General features: G+C 43.8%; 1 protein-coding gene across 5 annotated transcripts in view; it reads right to left on the bottom strand.

Moving 5' to 3' along the window:
* Lrch1 (leucine rich repeats and calponin homology domain containing 1) overlaps nucleotides 1-24,975 on the bottom strand; it is a 197,454-nt gene that overhangs the window by 94,496 nt on the left and 77,983 nt on the right. For all 5 annotated transcript variants that reach the window (XM_036199044.1, XM_036199045.1, XM_036199042.1 and 2 more), the window contains exon 2: nucleotides 16,515-16,659. In XM_036199044.1, the coding sequence (XP_036054937.1) occupies nucleotides 16,515-16,659 (145 nt within the window). The remainder of the gene's footprint in view (nucleotides 1-16,514; nucleotides 16,660-24,975) is intronic.

Consider the following 24,975-nt stretch of genomic DNA (forward strand, 5'->3'; position numbering starts at 1 on the left):
CAAAATATCATTAGTGATCATTGGGGGAGGTAGCTAAGAAGTGGTTTTTATTTTCCTTTGCACATTTTACCATATTTCCCCAAAATTCCTACAAGTGTTTTTATGATCAGAAAAGAAACATCATCTAGCAAGATAAACTGGATTAGATGTTCCTCACATGGGCGTTTCTATATATGAGAACTTCCTGAGATATACACATAACCCATTCACAGTGGTTCATAAGCTATACAGGAGACTCTGCCTCCCCTGTACATAGTCAGGGAAAGGAATCTGGTGCATCCCTGACCTCCACGCTCAGAAAAAGCAGGTGCTGTGCTGAGCAAGGAGCCTATGTAATGGAGGCCCTCCCTCAATCAACACCTCAATATTGCTCCTACTGCAGGCACACACTGCCCAGCTCTATTAGGGTGAGAAACAGCACACCAACTATTTCCCCCATGGCCCAAATCTGCAAGAAAGCTATTTCCACAACTGCACAGAGGAGCTTTCCCATAAAGGTCCAGCAGGAAAGAGAAGAGTCCCAGTCCCACCCCTCAACCTCCCACCCCCACCCCGCCCCGGGCCTGGCTATGAAGATTAGAAAAACAGACAATGACACTCTTCCAATCTCTAGGAACAGTAGAGGAGAGAAGTGGGCCACCAGCCAGCCTCGCAGCCCTCTCATATCCGCACCCCCATAAGGACCTTTAAGGAACTTGTTGGATAAGGGTCCTTTTGGTGCTCAGCTGGCTTTTCTCAAGCTCTGAGAAGTAGCCATCACCTCTATAAAAGAGAAATCAGTTATTAAAAGGTGACGAGTCAATAATTCACAACATAACTTGTAATTATGAAATATTTATAAATATGTCAACTGGGCCTTGTGGTACACACCTATAATCTGACGCTTAGGAAGCTGAGGGAGAAGGGACACCTGGGTGACAAGACCAAGACCTGGTCTCAAACAGCAGAACCAGGCACCTGGGTGACAAGATCAAGACCTGGTCTCAAACAGCAGAACCAGGGCTGGAGAGATGGCTCGGCAGTTAAAAAGGCTAGGCTCACAACCAAGACTATAAAAAGCAGAACAGTTTATAAATATCCTATTTCACAAAGTGAGGACTGGCCAAAAAGAAAGTTAACGGGGCATTTCTCTTAGTATGGAGGCACATCTCAACTTTCTGCGGAGGAAAGGATCGGGGGGGGGGGGGGGGGTATTTCCAGAAATTTCTACCTTCCAATCCACATTGAAATCTTCCCAATACTTCTGTTACAGGTCTCATCACCTGATGCAGGTACCTAACCAGGTAAGTGACCCAAGTGACCCTTTTTCTGACCAAAGACATCCATAAAGACACACACATTTTCTTTAAAAACCTAAGCTTATAAAGCACCCATGGTCGCTTTGGTGGGAATGAATGCTTTTTACACCAAAAGCTGCTAGGCATGCCTCAAGTCCATGGCATTAAGTATTTAGTCATAATAAAAGCGCGGCATAGGCAGTAGTGTGTTCCTTCAATGCCACCCACCCATTCCTTCAGCACTGTTCCATATGTTTTGTCTAAGGTATTTTTTGGATTATTTGCAGTTTTCATGACAGTCGAAGGAAACATACATGGTTAATAAAGGCCCAGGGTCTCCCAGGGAACTATTCCTGAAGAGGAAGAGCGTCTGTATCCCTTTAGCCCCAGGTCCACTGCAGACGTCAGCAGCCTTAGCTTCCTGAAGTCACTCATCCGATAGCTATTTCTCTCAGGCAAGCCCCAAGGGCCCAATCCCCTCCCCATTCTCCACTCATCTCCCATAAGCCTCCAGGCTGTAAATAGAGCCTTCACGGAAAGAATGTTTAAGAATAAGGCCACATGGTACCAGATAAGGCCAATATTTATTCTCTAATCAAATCAGTGAGCCTTTCTAAAAGCTAATTTTATTTATTGTTCTGTCACTCTTTACAAGAGTTGATTTGTATCGGAAAGGGCTCCTTGGGTTGACATGGAATCATGGGTTCAACTGTGGTGGTCTGAGACTTCCTGTCCTCACTTCAGGAGAGTCTGCTTACCTCCTCCTGCCACTGGCCCTGCCCTGTCTGGGAGGAGAGGGGCCAAGGCTTGGCTTTCACCAGGTCCTCTGATGTCACCTCTGTCTTTCTCAGCTGAGTAAACTCCTCGGGTGTTTATTTCTCATCATAAAACCAAGTAACACAGTTCAAGACCAGCTATGGTTCTGTTTGTCTGTTGCCTAAATCCACAGGCTCAATTTTCTAATACTAGCACCCCACCCTTTATTCCTAAATTAAAGGATTCACAGGCCACGATGTTTCTGATGTGTTATTTTCAGAGAGCATTAGTTGTATGTCTTTTGACTAAAGTACTTATCAGTGTCCATTTTGAGAGGTTAAATTAATGACTTCTTGGTTTATTTAGGTGTTGTTTTTCTTGAAATAAGTAAAAACATAGATGTATAATATTCTTTATGTGATTTCACTGTCAGGGAATAATATTCTTATTTCGCCGAGTTATATAGGATATAGTTGTGTGTTTATGTGTCTTCACTTAATAAAGGTACAAAGAACTGACTTAGGAATAATTTATAGAAAAATGTTTATCACCAGGCAGTGGTGGCACACACCTTTAATCCCAGCCCTGGTGAGGCAGAGGCAGGCAGATCTTTGTGAGTTTGAGGTGATCCTGGTCTACAGAACCAGTTCCAGGACAGCCAGAGATACAAAGAAAAGCCCCATCTCGAAAAACCAAAATAAACAAATGAATAAATAAATAAATGTTCACCACAGATTTATCTACTGTGACCTTTGTACTACTGTGTAGAATGCTCACCAGTTCTGGAACCAAAAGACAGGAATTCAAACCCCACCTCTGCCAAAACATTTATTTCTATCTACAGCATTAGGTAAGCCATTTAGTCTCTCTGGTTTTGCTGGCCAAAAAATGCACATAGTAAGATCTACCTTGGTGTGGTAAGATGGCTCGGCAGGCAAAGGAACTTACCACCAATACTGATTATCTGCATTTGATCCCCAGCACCCACTAACCAAAGAGAAAACTAACTGCAGAATGTTGTCCTCAAATCTCCCTACATGTGCTATACACACACACACACACACACACACACACAGAGAGAGAGAGAGAGAGAGAGAGAGAGAGAGAGAGAGAGAGGCATGCACACACATATAAACACTCAAATAAATAAATTTAAAACATATTTTTAAAAGAGCTACCTAGCATGAGATTCTAGATGCAAAAGTGCTTAGCCAAACACTAAATCCTTACATAAAAATGAAGCCATCTGTACCCAACAACTAATATGGTTTATAAAGGAAGGTTAACAAAAGAGCAGATGTATGCTTAACTAGTTCATTGTCCTTAACTGCTAAAATTTCAGCTGTTTTAAGAAATGACTAGCAAGACATCAGAAGCAAGGCAGGGATGACACTACTGGAGACCTAAAAGAGGTAACAACTTGTTAAGTGTAAATATGTCAAACAACACATTAAAAATGTGTAGGACTGGGACTGGAGAGATGGCTGAGCAGTTAAGAGCACTGGCTGCTCTTCCAGAGGACCCAAGTTCAATTCCCAGCAGCCACATGGCAGGCAGTTCACAACTGTCTGTAACTTCAGTTCCAGGGGATCTGACACCTTCACATCAATGCATATAAAATAAATTTAAATAAATCATCTTTTTTAAATGTGGAGGACAAGCCAAGGGGTGGTGGTACACACCTTTAATCCCAGCACTGAGGAGGCAGAGCCAGGCAGATCTCTGTGAATTCAAGGCCAGCCTGGTCTACAGATTGAGATCCAGGAAAGGCACCAAAACTATACAGGGAAACCCTGTTTCTAAAACCAAAAAAAAAAAAAAAGGTGTAGGACAATTAGGAGAATTTTACTAAGACAGATATTTCATGATATTAAGAAGTTTGTTGTATAATAATTACTAGTTTTGGTAAATAAGAAAATGAACACAATATGATTCTACATTTCAATCAGTGAAAACACATCCCAGGAAAAATAAATATCATTCAAAAGACCTACTGAGGAGAGACACACTAGGCTCTAACCGCAGGCAAGTCCTGTGTTTAGTCCGGTCAGGACTGGGCGTGTTTCACAATGAGCTCTTCCCTGCCACCATCCCTAACTCCAGCACCCTTTCTCTAACAAAACATGAATCCTGGGATCTACTTCCAGGTCTTCAGAAGTCACAGAGTCATCAACCTTCACAGAACTGATAAGGAAACACCAGAGGCCTGAAGAGCTGCTGGCTGGTTCCAGTGTGGCCACCCCAGGCTCAGCCTCTGCTGCTCCCGGCAGAGAGAAAGCATAAACATCTGTACTGACTGACTGACTGTGCTGGGCACCTGGCCTGCAGGAAGCAGAGGTTACTTCAGCCAGGAAGTTTTCTTTTTTATAGGCTACCTCACCTGACTCTATTTTTATTCCTTGGTGTGAAATGTGTCCACCTCCCACTAAAGCAGCACAGCGTGTCTTCTGCTTTACATACAACACCTGCTAGTTTTCATACTCACAAGGCAGGGAACAATATCCATAGAGAACCACTTCCTTTTCCTGCTTCCTTCTTCCTGAAAAGCCCACCCTGGCAGTGTCTCACCCTGACTTCCCTCAATGACTGAAGACTTCCCCTTCATCACAACACCCCCACCCCCACGTCCTTCATTCCCGCAGGAATCTGTCTCCACAATGAACTACAAAAGCCTGCCTTGGAGTTATCTCGTGATATTTTTGATGCACTTTAATCCTACCGCTATAAAGCTAAAAATCAAAAAAAGACTATCTTTATGCTTAACTGTAGAACAAAGGTAATGTGTTACATAATTTCGTCAATCTGAACGGTTATTTACTGACCACTGTTGGGACTTTAACCCAGGGTCTCACAAGTGTGGCTACTGTATTACCTGCAGCTTGAATATGTCCCTCATTTGCAAACTTCAAATGCCTTAAAACTAGAAACCCACAGTGATTATTTCAATTAAAACCTGAACTGTGTTCTTGAGAGCTATGTCAATTAACTTCATGGCCACACACGTAAAAGGCGTGTTTTAAGAGGGTTAATGATTTGGGTTGAAAGGAGAACTGTATCAGAGCCAGACCCCCAGAAGGAACCTTCCAAGCCACTCCTCAGAATTCAGCCCCATTTTGAAGTAGCTGCTGCCCAGGCTTTCAGCTGTGCATGCCTGGACCATATTTGGGTACCACAACTGCACTGGTTTCCCACAATAACAGTCCATCAGTCTCCTCTTGAGTATAAATAAATCACTGCTTAAAATATTCCATATTTTTATACCCCCAACCGGGTAGCAACCATGCTAAGCAATGTCCAATGTGATTAGATAATGCCTCAACCTCAAATAATTTTTTTCCTTATGTCTGAAGTTCCTAAATTCAAAGAGGATGGTATTCACTGTAAAAACTGCTGCTTGAAATCTACTTCATTTAAGATGGAACAAATGCTTAAAAATCAAGGGAGATCTTCAAAAAGAACTCAAGAATGTTAATCTATCAAACATTTTCAGAACCAACAACATAGCTTTGTAGTTACATGCTTGTGTACGTTTACAGGGAGGGTGCTCACGTGTGTTCAGGGGCGCATGCGCATGTACGTGTGTGTGTGTGTGTGTGTGTGTGTGTGTGTGTGTGTGTGTGTGTACGCGTGCGCATACATGTGTGTAGCAAAAGGACAACATAAGGAGTTGTTCCTCAGGAGCCATCCACCTTGTTCTTTGTGACAAGGCTTTTCATGGGCCTCTAACTTGCCGTATAGGTTAGGCTGACTGGCCAGCAAGCGTCTGATAGCCATCCACCTTCTCGGCACCAGGATTACCAAAGCTTGTGGGTCATCCCTGCATACATTCATTCTGGAATGAGAAAAGCAAAGGACGTGCAGGAAAACGGCAGGAGAAAGGCACAGATTTTCCAGCAGGAGGCAATACATGGCTGCACTGGACATTAATGATTAGTGCAAAAAGGGGTGTAGGGAAGGGGCCAAAATAATCCTGAGATCTCAAGCACAGGTGATGGCCAAGGGTAAAAGCACAAACGGGAGTGAGAAAGAAGCCAAGACACACACGCAACGGGGAACGGGCGCAGTCTTGGCTACGTTCCTATGGTTGTGGTAAATCACCACAAACCAAGGCAACACAGGGAAGAAAGGGGTTCTTTGGCTTATGGTTCCAGAGGTTTAATGGTCCATGACGTGGGAGAGGACGCAGCAGGCAGTTGGATCGGCAGCTCACATCTCTAACCACAAATAGGAAGCAGAGAGAGCTAACCAGGAATTGCCTATGGCTCTGGAAACCTCGAAGCCCGCCCCCAGTGACGTACTTCCTCTAACAAGGCCACACCTCCTCCTAAGCCTTCCCAAACAGCATCAGGAACTGGAGACCAAGTTTTCAAACATACGAGGCTGCAGGGCCATTCTCTTCGAAACGCTACACTAGCTGATTTGTGCCACTAGCTGATTTGTGCCGGATTTTGAGGTATAAATAGGACATCCAAGAGGACCTGGATGGCAGGCAAAGGAGAAAGTGTGGAATGGTGTTCAAAGGAGCCAAACAGATGGAGGATGAACTTGGGATTTGTAAGACAGGTCTTGAAGAAGCTGTAAGGACCAAAGCTTTGGGCTTTAAGGAAGCACCGGAAGAGAAAGGCCATCTAGACTTGGGAACAGAAGAAACAGAAAGAAGCAGACAAGTCACCAGGAAAGAGTGATCAAGGCCACAGCAGGAAAATGGGACTGGCATCATTACCAAACGGAATTCCATTGTTTTTGATACCTCCTGGGTTCTTTTTCTGCTCATGAGTCAGTGCTAAGCTCCTAGAAACTATGGAAGGTACATGAACCCTTCAGCTTCATCCCTAACAGACCAGGCAACATCATTCTGAGCTATGATCAACCATATCCTACCTAACTGTGATCATGTTCTTCTACAGGAGTAAAAGCTGCAGAGGCGTCCTGTGGAGTTTCTGCAGATCTAAGTATAAAAGCCTGGTGACTCCCAAGGAATAAAGAGGAGAAGCTTCCTTCCCCTAAGACGGCAATAAAGGATCCCTGGCTAGCCCTACAGGTTCTATATAAGTGCCTGCAGATGTTATCACTGCTGCCAGACACTCAATGGTCACCATACTGAAGTCAGGCTGTTTTCCAGGGTACATTCTAGCTGAGGTCACCAGGGTCTCACGGGAGTCATCACCTACAAAGAATACAACACTCAAAACCATTTGCATAAACTCCCTGTAGGGCTCTCATTCAAATCACTGACCACCTGAAGGCTGACTGACTCTCCTCAGAGCACACAGGCTTTGGTTCTGCCCTATCACCCACCTTCAGGCAACAGGGCCCTCACAGTCCTCAGGATACTTGCTCCAAAAGGGAAAAACACACAAACTCCAGGAAATATTTTCCCCATCTATAGTCCTGTGTGATGAGCTCACTGCTGGACAACTCTGTCACGTGAGGACAGAAATCTGACTGAATGCCCTGATTGTAGAGGACACCGGCTCCCAGGATGGGAACGCAGGAGGAAGGAGAGCAGGAGGAGGAAGTCCACCGGCACTAGCATCCTCTCCAGCTGCTTCCTGGCTGCTATGAGGAGAGCTGCCCCGCTCTGCCACTCCCTCCCCAGCAGGGGTCATGCAGGCTTATGAACCATTGAACCAAGAGGAAGCTTCCAGTTCTCCCTGTTGTTCTGCCTGATTATTTAAGCCCAGCAGTGAAAGTCTCAACAACACACCAGCTGCACACACCAAAGGAGTTACAGTGAAAGAGATGTAAACCCCAAATCTAAAAGTCACCCACAACTTTCTTTACATATATATATGTATGTATGTATGTATGTATGTATGTATGTATGTATGTATTCCCCCCAGCAAGTGCACATGGGTTATTCATGGAATTAATTGCACAGGCTAGAAAGCAAATCTTGACCCATCTAAAGACTCTACACACTGGAAACATTCCCTGAAACAATGAATCAAATCCAAATTAATTTTAAAAGGTTACTTAAAATAAGGCTATAGACGTGTAAAGCTCATTGGTCGGAGTAATACTAGAAAGTAGAAAAGACTGAAGGGTGATTAAAAAAAAACCAGTGCATATTATGGTTTAGACAACTAGGCTTGGGCACCTGGGGTGGTGATCTCAGGAGAGGAAGAGTTATGAGTCTTGTGGAGGTAGGTGGAGCCTCATGGGGGTACTTCTAAGTCACTTGGGGCACATTCTGGAAGAGAGTCCCCTTTTGTCCGTTGTTCTGCTTCCTGGATCATGAGATGGGTGGTGTTTTGTTTTGTTTTGTCACACGCTTCGGTCAGGATGTACTACCCATATCAGAGACCCCATTTACAGAGCTTCCCAGTCTTGTACTGAAGCCTCAATAACTAAGTTACAATCATATTACGTTGATTGTCCTTAGAGTTTGTTTAGAAACTAAAACACTACATATAAAAATACTCGCATCCACCCGAAACTCTATGTACTCACATGCTGAAAGCTCTTACTAAACAAGGAGAGTAAGGCCAGGCACAGTGGCACAAGACTATAACCTAACTCTGGGGGCACTGAGCCAGCAGGTATTGTTTTATCTCTGGCACAGTGGGTATACCCAAATGTACTGCTGTTTCTGCAGTAACTGCAGCTCCACAGCTGCTCACACTTCTCCAGTGGGCTCTGCCTCCTGCCACTGCCACCATTGCCGTTTCTAACTAACTCTCTATCATTCTATTTTTCAGTAAGACTCAGGAGTCAGAGGCTGGGGTGAAAACCTGCTAGCTCAGAGAGGCTGAGGGACAACCAGCTGACCTTCCCTCTTCACCAGTGTCTTCAATAAGAGCTTCCTTCCACTCCGCAAAACCAAAAAAGACTGCCACACTCAGTCCCTCCCTACCACTTCCTGTGCATCTCTCTATCAGTCTTCCAGATTCCCTCTGACTCTCTATGATTACTTTCTGTCAACTAGCTGCTAGCTCTGCCTCCTGGCTGACTTTATTTAAGTAACACAAGTACACACTCGAGATTCACAGTGTTATCATATATCCCACAACCAGGAGGACTGCAGGTTGAGCCAAAGCTTAGAAATGAATAAACCTGTACCCAAAACAGAATGAAGGAAATGATAAATCAGACCAGAAATGAGTGAAATAGAAAATAAAGGATCAACAGATAGTCAAAAACCAATTTGGAGGAAACCTCCCCAAGCCCCCCCCCCCAACACATCCCTCATTTTCAATTAAAAATAATCCTGGGTGCTGGGCATGGTCATGAATGCCTTTAATCCCAGCTTCAGGAGGCACAGGTAGGCAGATCTCTGTGAGTTTGCAGTTTGAAGGCACCCTGGCCTCAAGTTCTAGGACAGCCAGGGCTACATTGTGAGACCGGTATCTCAAATAAATACATACATACATATATACATACATACATAAATAATCAATCTTGTGGGGGGTGAAAGTAAATGCACAAACTTACAGTTTGAAGAATAAAAGGAGGAACTATTGCAACATTTCAAATACAAAGTTTTGTTTTGTTTTGTTTTTTTCTGTGTTTCCACACTTAGGCTGTCCCCCGAAAAATTCCCAAACGACTACTTCCAGGTTCATGAAACAGTTCTACAGAGCATGGAATACAGTGGAGATGTCACTCAGTAAGATAACAAGGTCAAAGTGCTCCCAATCTATGAAATGCCAAAGCAGGACACGCACTCATTTCTGTCACTCGCACAGTGTGTGACTTGGGAAAAATGACTCTCCTGCCTCACACCTACTGCTACCAGGGCTACAGAAGGGCTTGTTCAGTGATGTCACAGATGAATGGTGCTAATGGGGATGAGAACAACAATTATTTCCCAGATCCAGAATTTTCTCTCTCTCTCTCTCTCTCTCTCTCTCTCTCTCTCTCTCTCTCTCTCTCTCTCTCTCTCTCTCTGTGTGTATGTGTGTGTGTGTGTGTGTTTCCCATCTCTCAACTCATATACAGGAAATGTAGTGAGCTGCTTATTAATGAAATGGCAAGGTTTCAAGGGGCTTTTCCTGGTCTAGTTAGGAAAATAAATGCAACTCAGAACGTGCTCATTTGGGGCCACAGAGTAAACACTGAGAATTACTGTAAGTGAACAGAAATTTCTGCAGTGGATTCAGAGTAAGCATTCACCTCATTTCTAGAGCGCTCCTTTGGGGCACAAAGATCTTAACATCCCTATAAAGATCAGAAACAGACCCGAAAACAAAGCCAGCAAACTCAGGCTGTGTCCTGCTGAGAGCACAATGTCACTTTTGTATGGCTGGCTTTTTTGTCCCCTCCCAATACAAACAGGGAGTTAAAACATCTGTGATCAGGTGTGTAGAATGGAAAAATCCTCCTCAGGAGTCTTGCCAAGTTAGGGCTATGCTAAAAGGAATGGAATTTGGTAAGAAATATCCCATTATTAACTTATTTGTGTTTGGCAGCCTGCCAGCACAAAACAAAGAGACAGAAATTTACACACACACTTCATGCAGAACGATTCATAAACACACCCAAAAGTTCAGGGCCCACTGATTATACGTTTGACCATATTAACAAACGCCCGGACTTAGAAAAAGCAAGGGTTAAGCCACATGGAGACAGCTGTGCTGTGTAGCCTGGGTGTCCCAATGGCCTCTTTCCCTTCTCCCATTCCATGGAAAATGGTTTCACTTAAGATTGATATCGTCAAATTCCAATCTGGTTCACTGTGTTTTGGTGTCTCTGTGTATCTAAAATTTCATAAGATACAATGTGACTATAATCTATCATAGACTAGCTGCTACACACACACACACACACACACACACACACACATACACGCACGCACGCACTCACGCACACGTACATATATGCATGCATACACACAGAGATACACAAGGTCACACGTGCAGGCCCACACATACACACATATGCATGTGCACACATAGCCACACAAGTGCACATATGCATGCACACGAGTAAACACACACACACACACACACACACAAATGTCCTCATTTTCCTTCTGAATAGAGCTTCATAAAAAGGTAAGGATTTAAGTTTGTATTAATTGAAACAAAACCCTTTTCATGTTCTTAAAAAGAGTATCAACTTTCCCATTTTCTAGAGTGAAGATACACTGTTTTGCCACAGATGGCTTCTTCAGTAATGTCAGCACAAGGCAAAAGAACAACGAAAATTAATTTTTGTTTCACAACAACAAAAAAATGAAACAACTGTGCTTTGTAAAGCTGCCCTGACCCAGGGTCCCTCAAATACAGGAGTGGGTATTTTGAGGATTAAAGATTATTTCTGAGAATGAGTCCCAGAAGAATGTGGGGATACTGGTTATACGACCATCAGGAAGTTGGCTCTTTCTGCACATTGTTTAGCAGCCAAAAAGGATACCACAGAAGCAGACGGCAGCCAAAATGCATTCCTTTTACTGTGTGATAACATTTCATGCAATAGACCAGCCTCTTCACAGGCAACAGCTCCAAACCCACTCCAGCTAAGCTGGGAAGCCAGGGCTTCTGGGGAGCAACCCAGGCCCAGCTGGTCGTGTTTCCCCTGTGAATAGGAAACCCACACCCCCTTGTCCTGGAAGCACTGATTCAAGAGGTGTAGTTCTTGCTGCCTCCATCCCCGAACTTCTCGGAGATGAGCCCCCATGCTCTCCATTCTGAGAGTCACAACACTAGCTACTGCCAAGCCCTCCGCTCCTCCGGGCTATTCTAGTTTCTTATGGAACACTAACACCTTTCCAACCATTTAAAATAGATTTTCGGCTTCTCTGTGCATTTCCCATTCCAAGTGTTTGTTGCTACGTAGCAACAGGCTTGCTGAATCACTTGTATTGTTCTTGGCCACATTTCTTGGACAAAGACATTTTCTAACAGGAAGACAGGGGGCACATACACTAAACTAACATAACCTTTGGTTGTGAACACCAAGAAGCAAAGATTAAAAGAAGCTAGATGCTTCAAACACAGGCTACATAAACAGCAATAAATCAATGTTTTCCCCAAATACTACATTTCCATCATCCGAGAGAATGTGGAAAACAGTTTCATGTTTTTAACTGCAGTTTACGATGAAGATGCTCTCATGTGTGAATTAATCCTGCCTCTTGAGAAGACATGAGGATCCTTGCCACAAAGCAGCCATTTGAAAATTGAAGATAACACAAGGAAGAAAGTATGCCAGCCAAGAACCTGGCTAAGCAGTTGCAACATGTCCCTACCTTATTACCATTACCACCACCACCACCACCATCACCATCATCATCAATGACATCACCACCATTCTCAAATATTTATGGCTGTTTACACTGCTAAAATATACATGCTTCTCAGGGGATGGAACCAATTTTGAACATTTCCCATAAATTCAAGGTATCTTTATATGGAATCTTTTCTACTTTAGAATGTATAAAATTAGTAATTCCTGCATATAATTTATTAAGAAAGGGAGGGATTCTAAATATAGCAAGAATGGAGCTGGAGCTCCATTGGCAGAGCATAAGGTTTCCATGTACAGTGCCCTGGTTTGACCCCCCACACACACACCATAGAAACACAACAGCATGGGAGCTTAAATTTAAGTACAGAAACATGAGCTCTAGGAAGATATTTTTGCATTACTTTATCTTAAAAAGTCTTTCTTCCTAGTTAATAAGAGAGAATATGTGTGTAAGTACCAAGCACCACAGAAAGGACAATGTTCTGGTTGCTTATAAAGGAGATGAACTCAGGGCTGCTGAAATGGCTCAGAGGTACCATCTACCATACCTGACAGCCTAAAGTCAATCCTTAGGGCATACTAGTCAAAAGAGAAAATGAACTCCCCCCAAGCTGTTACACACACACACACACACACACACACACACACACACACACACATACACACATATATATGTATTTAAAATTGATTAAGAAGTAGGTGATTCCCCCCCTCCCCAGCCCCATTTGTTAGAAATGTCACCCAAATATGATATCCTGAGTTCTTCCAGTTACTAGCTTGCATCCAGCTGAAGCAAGGGGCCAGTCTGAGTCAGGAAGATGTCACACAGACAAGAGACACAGCAAGTGTTGTGATATTGCTCAACGCCACAGAGGATGCCAACAGCATTGCCTAGACAAGGTTACATATTTGCAAATAAACAGATAGGCCAGTCACCTATGATTTCGAAACTACAAACAAACTCTCAGGGAAGAGCTATAGCACACTCTACCCAAATGGCTTCCAACCTAGAAATAACTCAAGCTCAAGGGACCAGTTCCTGAATCTTTTAATCAAGCAGGAATTAAAGACAGTTTGAGTGACATATTATAATTCTAGCTTCTTGGTTTCTTCAAAACCCATTCCCACCATCCTTTCATATTCCCGTATTCATATCTAGACTGACTTCTACATGAGGTTATCAAAAGCAACAACTTGTGCAGGCTAATTTTTGTCAGCTTGGCACAAACTAAAGTCACCTGGGAAGAGGAACCCACAACTGAGGAATTGCCACCATGAGACCGGCCTGTGGGCAAGTCCTGTAGGGCATTTTCTTGATTGATGGTTGATGTGGGAGGGCCCAGCCCATTGTGGGTGGTGCCACACCTGGGCAAGTGGTCCTGAGGTGTACAAGAAAGCAGGCTGAGCCAGCCATGGGAATCAAGCCAATAAACAGCACCCTTCCATGGCCTCTGCATCAGCTCCTGTCTTGAGCTTCGGGCCCGACTTCCCTCAATGGCGGACTGTCACCTGTAAGCCAAATAAACCCTCTCCTCCCTAAGTTGCTTTTGGTCAGAAAGGTTTACCCCCCCCCCCCCCAGCAAACTAGGACATCAATATTTTGGGCTCTCAAAATGGTTCATGGGGTAAACACACTTGCCACCAAGCCTGAGGTCCTGAGTTCGATTCCTAGGACCCACAAGGCAAAAGGAAAGTTGCCCTTTGACCTCTGCACACATGCCTTGGCACACATTACTGCCCCCATACAAAAGAAATTTAAAATGTAACAAAATAAAAAAATAATAACAATTAGTATCTAGCTTTTTTTAAAGCTTAGAGACTAACCATAGGCGTTGTATACACGCTCACATTAAGCTCCTGAGAGGTAAGAGACATATTCTGTCTTAATTTTTCTCCTCCTATCATGTTCCTTCAAAGAACACATGGTTCGGTGCCAGAGAATAAGTCCCACCCATGTTAATGTTCAAAGTAGGAAATGTGGGAAAAGAAAAACAGGCAAAAACTTAAAAATCGCCAATACGACTGGGAGATGAGGCACCATGGTGAATGCCAGGAAGCCATTTTAACAGTCTCTCCGCTTCCTCCTTCTTCCCTCATGTAGGAGTTCATCACAGAACGCCAACGGCATTCCGTAGTCTTCGGCCATCACCAACAACTTCTCTGTCTTTTTTAAAAGTTTTAAATTTATTTTTATTTTACGTTATGTGTATGGGTGTTTTGCTTGCATGTGCATCAATACAATACTTGCATGCCTGGTGCCCAAAGAAGCCAGAAGAGGGCATCGGATCCCCAGAAATGGAGTAACAAACAGTTGTGAGCCCTTATGTGAGTGACAGGAATTGAACCAGGGTCCTCTGGAAAAGCAGCCAGTGCTCTTAACCGCTGAGTCATCTCTCCAGCCCTTTCCTGTCTTAAAGAATTCTCAGGTCCACACTCCATTATATTTTCCCTATTCATTTGAGGACAAACAATTATCTATTCTCAATTACATGTAACTTAAAACTCATTAGAACAAATACATTACTCTTTTTTTTTTTTTTTTAAGTAAGAATAGATCATCAAGTGTTTTTAGGATTTTATAGTCAACTATGTCCCAAACTTGTTGGTACATACAGACTTAATAGATCGACATGAAGTCACATTGATCATGTATGTTGTTATGTATAATAATACATACTTATTGTATGCTAACTGCTGGGGTAAAAAAAAAAAAGTCATAACAGGGCAAAAATGGGTAAATAAACAGAGCTGCATCTGCTTTAGCAACAATCACAATCTATGAACAAATCTCTTGGGGAGTCGGGGAACCAGGTCTCTCCAGGCACTGCTGTGTGGGTTCCCAGGAACGTCCAAGGGAGCAAGCTTCCTGCTGAGGCAGAAACTGCAGGAAAACTGAAGCTGGTCAGATGAACCGGAGCCTGCAGAACTCAAAATCAGACAGATGAATCTGCAGATAACCTAACAGTACCCTGTTTTTTATTTTCAAAAAAAGAAGTTAAAGGCAATGACAGCTACTCCTAGGAATGTTTTTACCCTGAGGAAAAACATGCACTGCTATGAAATATGATGGAAGCCTTCTTTGTTGTTTTTGGCTACAAAAAAAAAACCCAAAAAGCCCCTAACTTTTCAGGAGCCAACCAAAACAAAAGGACAAAACCAAAGGAACAACAACAACAACAACAACAACAAACCACTGGCATCAGTATCTGTGCTAATGCGTCCCTGTGTCTGGTCTGGCTGTCTTTGTTATACAGCATAGCCTTGATGACGAGTTTGGCCCTACCCTTCACACAAGACCACAGCCCTCAAAAGCCTCAACTCCTAGCAGCTAGATGCTAGCGGCATGAGAGAAGATTCAGGCTGGAACATGGGAACTTGTTTTCATTCAGATAGAAGGAATAAAACAACTCCACCCTCTCTCCTGACATCCTCAATGTGAGATAAGGATTTAGGAAACAAGGAGCCAGAATCTCAACAGAGCAGTCAGCTACAAAGCTTAAAACCAAGATTTTAAAAGCATCAGTTTTCTTGAAATGCTAGAGCTAGCCTTAACGTGTTACGTTATTTTACTCAAGATACGGTAAGGCATGCTCAAAGAATAGCAGCTTAATTTAATGGGAATTAAGAAGGCAAACTGTCTATCTGGCTAGAGAGCTCAGCTGTTCTCCACCAAATTCTCTTTTGTGTGGGGGTCTTTTCAGTTTTTGTTTGTTTTGGTTTTACTTTATTTTTATTTATTGGTTGGTTGGTTGGTTGGTTGGTTTTTCAAAGCAGGGTTTCCCTCTGTAGCCCTGGCTGTCCTAGAACTCACTATGTAGACCAGGCTGGCCTTAAACTCAGAGATCCACATGCCTAGTGCTGGGATTAAAGGTGTGCACTATACCACATTCAGATCCTCCACAATTTCCTTAAAATGACGGAACTCACAAAGAATGGCTACCTCCCTTTCTCTTGAAATGCCTTAACTGCCATTCTTCTCCCTTCCTCCTTCAAAATCTACATGAATTCCTGAAGACAACATACCAGGATCCTTATACACACCGTCAGAGAGAGGACACAAGGATGCTATGTAAATATGCCCTTTTCCAACCTTGCCCGGATGACAGGTGGGCAAGTCCAGCACCAAGAGCAATACGAAGGGCCCTATAAATTTAGGACAAAGGGCATTTTTAATATTTCTGTGGTTTAATTGCAAGAATGATCAAGAATGGCCAAGACGACAGACGAACGTATCATGGTTCTGTGCTGGTCCCTGAATGCACATGATCAGAAGATCCCAGTTAAACCTACCTCAGGTTTAAGTAGGTAAGCATCTGCAAATTAACAATGGCCTCAGGAATGACCCGGATGCAGTTGTGATACAGGTTCAGAATTTCCAGTGATACGAAATGGCACAGTTCCATCGGCACTTCCACCAGCCTATTTTTAGACAGATCTGCGAGAAAAAGGAAAGAGCACTTTGTTAGAGCAGCAGCATCCTCGTCCCTTCTTTCCATGCTATGACCTGAACTTCATCCACATTTTTGGTCTTGTGCCTCTACAGTGATTTCCATTTCTTGGGCAAATTCAGAAGCATGTGCGTCACGGACACAAAAGTTCCCCGTGAGACCTTAGGTCTCTGATTTGTAAATCTGGCCACACAAAAGGAGCTTTTGGAAATTCTCTTAGGCAAGAATGTAACTCTATCTTCTCACATATACAAATATGCACAGTGACCATAACCATCCACTCAGGCTTGCAGTCCTTATCTGCACTGATTCCAGAGTCCAACTCAAATGTAGGAGGAACTTGTCTGTTATATCCTCTACAGTCAGACACAATCAGCACTTTAAAAAACAGTTTCTTCACCGGAGTACTTACAATGTATAAGACCAAGATAAACCAACTGTTGTCTATTAAGACCCAATGTGTGTCTGCCCAACAAATACCAGTAAAAGTGGACTCCACGGCCAAGTCCACAAAAGACAGGGGCCATGACCTGGGAAGAGATGTGAACACACAGCACCCCCAAATAAAATGATGCAATATCCTTAATGGAGAAATGTGAGAACAATAGACAGGACACCAAATATAGGAAAGAGAAGACGCCACAGCTGCGCAGAGTGAAGCCCAGACCTGGAGGATAAACTGGGAACTTCATGCTCATGAACTTGAAACTTCCCAGACAGCCTGAAGGAAGAGGATGAACTTGACCCATGAACACAATACTTGGGACAAAACAAGATGTAACTCCATACCTGAAACCCACGGCAAAGAACAGGAGCCTGCAGCCCTTCCATTCACAAGCCAAACAAACTCATCTTAGACTAAGATAAGGAGATGCTATGGTCAGTAGGATGCTGAGGATGCTGCTCAGCAAGGGGAAGGATACCCAGCCCCCAGAAGTCCTGGGTTAGATCTCCAGCCCCACAGCAAGAAGGGGAACTGCACACACAAAGGGAAAACAAGGGGTTCCTAGCCTACAAACAAAAGCGACAACATTGTTTCAAATGAAGCAACATAAATTGCAACCCCATTAATGTTGTTGTTGTTGTTTTTTTAAACCTTTTACACTAGTAAATATCAAATAATCTAATACAGACACTGCCATGCTGAGAACATGGTCAATAAAGGACTTTGAACTGGCGACATTTTAGCAGAATCTAACATAATAAAACTGAGAGCTAGGAGTTGTTTAAAAAGAGTAAGTCTAGGAAAGGTTGTATAGCTGGGAATTCTGGCTCACCTTAGGAATACTGTATCCCAGGGCTAGAGAGATGGCTCAGCAGGCTCACCACCCAGCCTGACAAGCGGAGTTCAATCCTAGGACCTACACCATCAATGGAGAGAGCTGACACTTATAAATTCACCTCCGACCTCCCCACACATGCCATGGCCCTCGCCTCCCCACTAAAAAGAAACGGCAAATGAATGTGTTTCAAAGAAAGAGGGGCTGGAGAAGTGGTTCAGTGGTTAAGAATACCTGTGGTTCTTGCAGAGGACCCAGGTTCAATTCCCAGCACCCACATGGAGTTCATAACCATCTGTAACTCCAATTCTAAAGGGATCTGGTACCCTTCTCTGGACCCCATGGGCAGCAGGCTCACACTTAGTGCACATACACATGCAGGCAACAACAACATAAGATAGAAAATAAAAACAAATACTTCTTCAACAAAAAGACTACTGGGACCAGTAGATAAAGCCTGGTTCCCGCGTTCATTCTATGGGACTCCCAGGGTAGGAGAGAAGGGGCTACTGTAAGCTGTCCTCTGACCTCCAAGCATGAGTCACAGCAGGAACGCAAACACACTTACACAATACAACAACAAACGTTTGTTTTTTTAAATGAGGGTGAGGGCCAGGAAAGATGGTTCAGGAAGTAAAGAGGCCCTTAGTGAAACAACTTGGAATCTATCCCCTAAACCCCTGTAAAGGTAGAAAGGTGAGAACCAACTCTGTAAAGGTGTCCTGTGTGTGTCACATGTGTGCTGTGAGCTGCATGGACGGACACACACACACACACACACACACACACACACACACACACACTATAATAATAATAATGGACACATGAATACAGTTGTTACAGAAATGGAAGGTATGAGGTGGGTGGGCATCTCCTCCCATTTGAGATTCCACCTGGGTTTCTCAGGGGACTTCAAAAGGTGGTTTGAAATTCCACTTTTCTTTTGAAATTCTACTTTCTCTCATTGTGAGTGTAGGTTTGACCTATTTTCCATCTTGGTAATTAGTTCCATTGACTTTCTTATGTGTTTCCTGGGCTGCTTTCTGATGGGCTTCCTCTTAAAAGAATATTGTATACTGGAGACGTGCTAAGAGACTTTCGTTATTTCCCCTCCCCCACCTCTGCCTACAAAGGTTAACTGTGAGATGATACATAACCCATTTTGCCTGGCTATAGTTACCATTTATATATGTGTACATAGATCAAAACAGATTAGATACATGAAATACATAAATGTATATACACTTTAACCCAATCTTTTTTCATCTACAAATATGGTGTATTTTTAGCAGAGTTTGAAATCCTACATGTTTAGAAAATAATTTAAATGTCAGTGGAATGCTGATTAAATATTCATACTCCATTAATAAATGTCATAAATAATGCTAATATGAAATCAACCAATAAATATGAATACAACAGTAATGGCATTTCCTGTGAGGCCATGGAATACTGAAACATCATACTCTGCAATGAACATTAGTGCTATGCACTCATTGGCAAGAATGAAAGAGTTCTCTGTGGCTAACAGGGAACCATCTCGAAGGTAACTTGCGCCCATGCTGGTAAGTGGCCAGGTGTAGAACAGGGCATGAAGCATCTGTGTTTTTAGAGGGTGTTTTACACAATTACTTAGCTGTAAATTATTTCTGGAGAGTTAAGAAACTAGTAAAAAACTGCAGTTTCTAGACAAAGGCTCTCTGGCTAGATGGACTGGTGTGGCTTCTCACTGTAAACCCTTCTGTACCTGCAAGACTTTGTGTGTGTGTGTGTGTGTGTGTGTGTGTGTCCAGATAAATATATGTATCATACATATACTATTAAAATATGAAAATCTCTACGTATATAAACACACATCTAAAACAGCCTTCCAGAATGTCCGCATGCTCGCTCTCCCTACACAATGAATTTGGGCCTTAACAAAAGACTGGAGTGACCATCAAGTCCCGGGCACTGGATCGGGGGACGGTGGGGTGTGAAGCAAATTTCCTGTCATGAATGTTTAGGACCAAAACAGAAAAAAAAAAAAACACAATTCCAGAAGACATGAAGATTTTCGTGTGCTACAAAGCAGGAAATCTGCCCAGAAAACATACACTGCCGCTTCCTGTGAGTCTGGCTGAGAATACTCACTGAAGTCCAGAGAAGCAGCTGTAGCGTGGGTTCTGTGTCTCTTCACAGCACAGACTGTCTGCTGTCCTCACCTCTTCCCTCCTCCACGGTCTCCAGGTATGGGGGAAAGTTCAGCATTTTTCCTCCCATACTATTTCTGGGCCTCTGTAGAGATCTGGGGTTAGTCCTACCTGCTGAAGGGAAAGCCTTAATTTTTCCTCATTTTAAATAGGATCTAATATTTTCCTATTAAACTCTTATTTTGTTTGCTTATTTGCTTGGTTTGGGGTTTTTGTTGATTTTCCTTTTGGAGATGGAATATTACTATGCAGGCTCAGGTTGGCCTAGAACTCCTCACACTCCTGCCTCAGCTGCCAGTGTTACCACCTGACCCCAGGTCTGACTCATCAGGCCCATCTGAAACTGATGTGGTTGTGTCTGGTTTTGAGACGGGGTCTCAAGTAGCTCAGGTTGACCTTGAACTCTCTATATAGTAGTGGTGGCCCTGAACTCCTGATCTTCCTGCTGGGTTTAAGGAAGATGCTGCTCTATCTGGCTTATAGGTTTATGCAGAGCTGAAGAATGAAACTCAGACCTCTAACCCTGGGCACTATGCACACTAAGCAGACATGCTATAACCTGAGCTATATTAAAACTTTGTTTCTAATTGGACTATACTCTATATACCTTTTCAAAAGGAGGGATATATATATATATATCCCCTAATGACATCACAAATAAAGTTCTAAGCTGTTGACCATGGGTATCCACCATGACAAGGCCTTCATTAATCCCAAATAAGTAGATCTCCATATCTACCAAGCTAGTGACAATTTCCCTTTGCCATGAGCTCCTATATTTCTGGATTTGTGTCAGTTTCTATATTAGAAGGTTAAGACATCTACATGCAACCTAGACTCTCCCAATACAAAAACAGCTGGCTTAGTCAGCAGTGTGGAAATTAAAACACAACAAGAGTTTGTTTGGGTTAATTAACTGAATGCTGAATTATTTACACACTCATCAACATTTCCTAAGTATATGCTTTCTACACAAATGGAAAACCACACACATTCAAGGAGCTTAAATATTTAATAGAAAAATGAGGCAAACTCACAACAAACCATAACTTAGGATATTCCAAAATATGCTTTTAGTAAGGGCCTAAATTGGGGGCCTGAAAGATGGCTCAGCAGTTAAGAGTCTGTATTACTCTTGCAGAGGTCCTGAACTTGGTTCACAGAACCCATATTGTGGCTGACAACTAACTCCTGTTCCAGAGGACTTGCATGCTCATACCCAAACACAGACATACACATAATTTAGAAATGAATAAAATTGTGTGTGTACATATATGTTTTAAATCAGGAGCTGCCTACTGCCTCCAAGAACAGATATAGCTGGTGACGTCTGTCCAGCACACACACAGTCGACGCCTCATGCAAACCCTATGCAGAACAGTAGTGCCTCCAGCCTATGGGTAAGAACAGGCTTGGGTCACTTGCCTAAACCACAGAGCTTGACTGTGCTCCCCCAAGAGACCACTCTTCTTTATGAAATGATGCCAACAAGACCAGATTACAAGTCAGTCTTCTAGTTCGATTTGTCCAAAATTCAACCAAAATATAGTCAACAGCAAGGTCACAGGGGAACAAAGTTGTGCCTCATGTATAAACAGGAAAGCCCTGATCTTGCTAGGTTTTCAAATATATGGCCTTTATTTTTTTTTTCCTATTTGCCTCTTAGCAATGTTTAATTCTCAACTTTGTTGGTGGAAGACAGAAATAGTACAAAAAAATGGGCAGCTATGCTCCTCTGAGCTTTATATACGCTAAGGGCAAATCATTGGATGTCTACAAAGGAAGGGAAGTCTGCATTAAGGTGTTTGGGTTTAGATTATCAGATAACAAAATCCAATGTGTTCCGAGTGCTTCCTGTTCCCTGAGAACCCAGAAGTAGAGCTGGAGAGGGAAGACAGCAGGAGGTGAGGGAGAGCAGGGAGAGCAGGTGGATGCGCATGTCCCAGCACTTGGAGAACCAAGACAGGAAGTGCAGGAGCTGGAGGCCACCTGGGGGCTACTGTATCTACTTTCTGTCTCACAAAAAGAGGGGAGGGAGAGAGAGGGGTGGAGAGAGGGAAGGAAGGAGAGGGGAGGAGATGGAGCAGGGGAAGATGGAGGTGGGAAGGAGGAGATGGGAAGGGAGGAGAGGTCCAGAGGGGGGAGTGGAGGATAGAGGAGAGAATGGGAGGGGGAGGAGGGGAGGGGAGGAGAGGCAGAAAGTGGGGAGAGAGTGAATTTAGGACATAGTTGTAATCAAAGGCACAGGACAGTAAACACTCCTAACTCAGACCCTGATAGAAGGCATCAGAGCCCAAGATGACACTTAGCCATCCCAGTAGTAACAGAATCACAGACGCCCCAAAGTCTGAGCAAGGAAGGTCCTCCACTCAAAACACAGAAAAAGCAAGATGTCTAGACCTCAAGCACAGGTAAAGAGGGCAATTCCTATCTTAATTTTGAATGACAACAAAAACCAGAGGTGCACATTGGTGAAAGACCCGGGAAGACCAGAGCCATTCAGAGATAAACAGGCTTTTTTTTTTTTCTTTTTAAACAAGGTAAAGGGCTCGGACAAAGGATTTGTGTTTGTTTGGGTCATTGACAGCTCTGGTGTTTTTGTAAATATAGAGGGGTATCAATGCATCTATTTCAGACAAGTTCCTAAGTAAAGACCTACCTAGAACCTCTCAGCCTGTTGGTCACTCACAGGTTTTTAGAAGTTGGGGGCCTGTGACTAGAGTGACACTCCACTATGGGGAGTCTTGTGGTGTCCATGTGATGCCCCCACACTATTCAGGGACAGCTAGGAGGCAATGCACAGCCCCCCTGGCATCCTGCGCCTCTACACCAAGCCTTAGCAGCAAGCACTCTCCCAAGGATGGGGCTATGCCCAAGAGGAGATTAGGACATAAAGAGGCCCCCTTCCCAGGACCCCCAGGTGGGACTGAAAATACTGCCCAAACTGGAGTCAGCTTTGGCTGGACTGAGCCTTACTCTCAGTTCTGTCTCAGCAAGTTTCCATAGATGCTAGGCATCAAAAATCTGGCCAGGAATAAAGTTTGACATATTTCAAAAAGCCATAGACATAGAAAACTAGTTTAATTTTTCCCCTTTGTTTGCATGTGTGCACCACACACAGAGACCAGGGCTTGACACCAGGCACCCTCCTCAACTGCTCTCGAGAACCTTATTTTTTGAGACAGATTTCCCCTCCTCCCCCTCTTCCCTCCTCCCTTCCTTCTCTCTTCCCCAGCTCTCTATTTGGGGCTTAGACTACCCAGGAAGCCCCAGGGAGCCTCTTGTCTCCAAACGCCCCTCCTACACACATACACACCTTAATTTTAAAGAAAGTGCTGGGACTAAATTCGGGTCCTCATCTCTTACAGTAAGCACTTCACTGAGTGGAAACTTCTCCACAAGCCCGGCTTCTTTCCCGCCTTAACAAGAACCAGGCAAGGCAGATGCCTCTGTAATCCCCAGTAAGAGACAGACTAGTGAAAAACAGAACTGATTCCCAGGCCCGAGAACAGCTACCAAAGCTTCCTGAGAGCCTTCTTCACTCAGCCTCACAAGACTGGAGTATCAGAAAGATCAACTGACCATCTGAGTCTATCTTGTAGAAAGAAAAACCATTAACAACTGGCCCACTTCTAGGTCCTGGTCGGCAGACACTCCACAGCCCTGTAAAAGCTACATGACCTCTGGCTAGGTCTTTAGTATGTTTTCCAAATGACGGGGGTGTGTCCCCGGGTGCCTCTGTTCTCCACCCAGCCCAAGCAGGCAACTGTCCTAGCTGGAAACCCACCCTGGGGTCTTGCTCTACAGTGGGGAGTCAAATCCACCCCAGCACAAACACACTCGGGCAGCAAACCAGCGCCCCTAAGATGCGTCTGCCCACATCCGCTGCTTAATTGAAGTATTCACACAAAAGCCAAGCAGCCAGAAATAAAACAATAAGTATCACGCTGCCAAAATAAGCTTTGCAAATTCCTAAAATAAAGTGGCCAAATGAATAAAAATAAGCAGGGTAGGGTAGAAAAACAGTCCGTGGAATCCAGTGTGCAGTCAGCAAGATTGCCTGGAGGTAGGGCACTGGACTGTTTTTATATAAAAAAGCGGTAGCTCATGAAGAACCGGATGAAGCCCCCACATGCCAGCAATAACATCCGAAGTTTGCAGTCATTAGCCATCCTCAATGTACCAGCTCTGATGGGCCAGGACAGCTGGGGACCTCAAGGACCACATCCTGCTGGTTGGTCAGAAGAAAAGGCCTTTCTTGGAAGTCAGTATCATGACCAGTTTCAGGAAAACCAAGTCAGGCCACAAACACACTACAATGAAAACTCACTGGAGAAGCCAGCACTCGCACCCATGTCCAAGTCCAAGAAGGCTGCAGCCCCAGACTCCCAGGACATGCCTAAAGAGCCCAGATAGCACTGAGTCCGTCCATCCTTTGGTCTTCTATATGCATGCCTGTGAAAAAGGTGAATTTACAAACCAGGCCAAGCAAGCGAATAACAATACAGGGTGACAGACTCGAACAGGTTCAATAATAGGCTGAGAAAAAAAGTTGTATGGCTGTGGCCTCTCTCATGAGAGGGAAGACAAATGTTATTTTTGGACCACAGCTGACCACAAGTACTTGAACACCAACAGTGAAATGAGATAGGAGGGAAGTCCAGTGTTAGCACCAACCATGGCGTCAGACTGGTGAGGTGTGTCAACATCACATGGAAGTCAAAAGCCCTGGCTCACTCCTGCATGCATCCTTGTGCCTCCTAATGCTGTGCAGAGCTGTTCCCACTTTCATATTGCGGCTCCTCCTGAGACCACTGCCTCGGGAGAGCAT

The sequence above is a fragment of the Onychomys torridus genome, chromosome 9 (genome assembly GCF_903995425.1).
Source record: "Onychomys torridus chromosome 9, mOncTor1.1, whole genome shotgun sequence".
Classification (NCBI taxonomy): domain Eukaryota; kingdom Metazoa; phylum Chordata; class Mammalia; order Rodentia; family Cricetidae; genus Onychomys; species Onychomys torridus.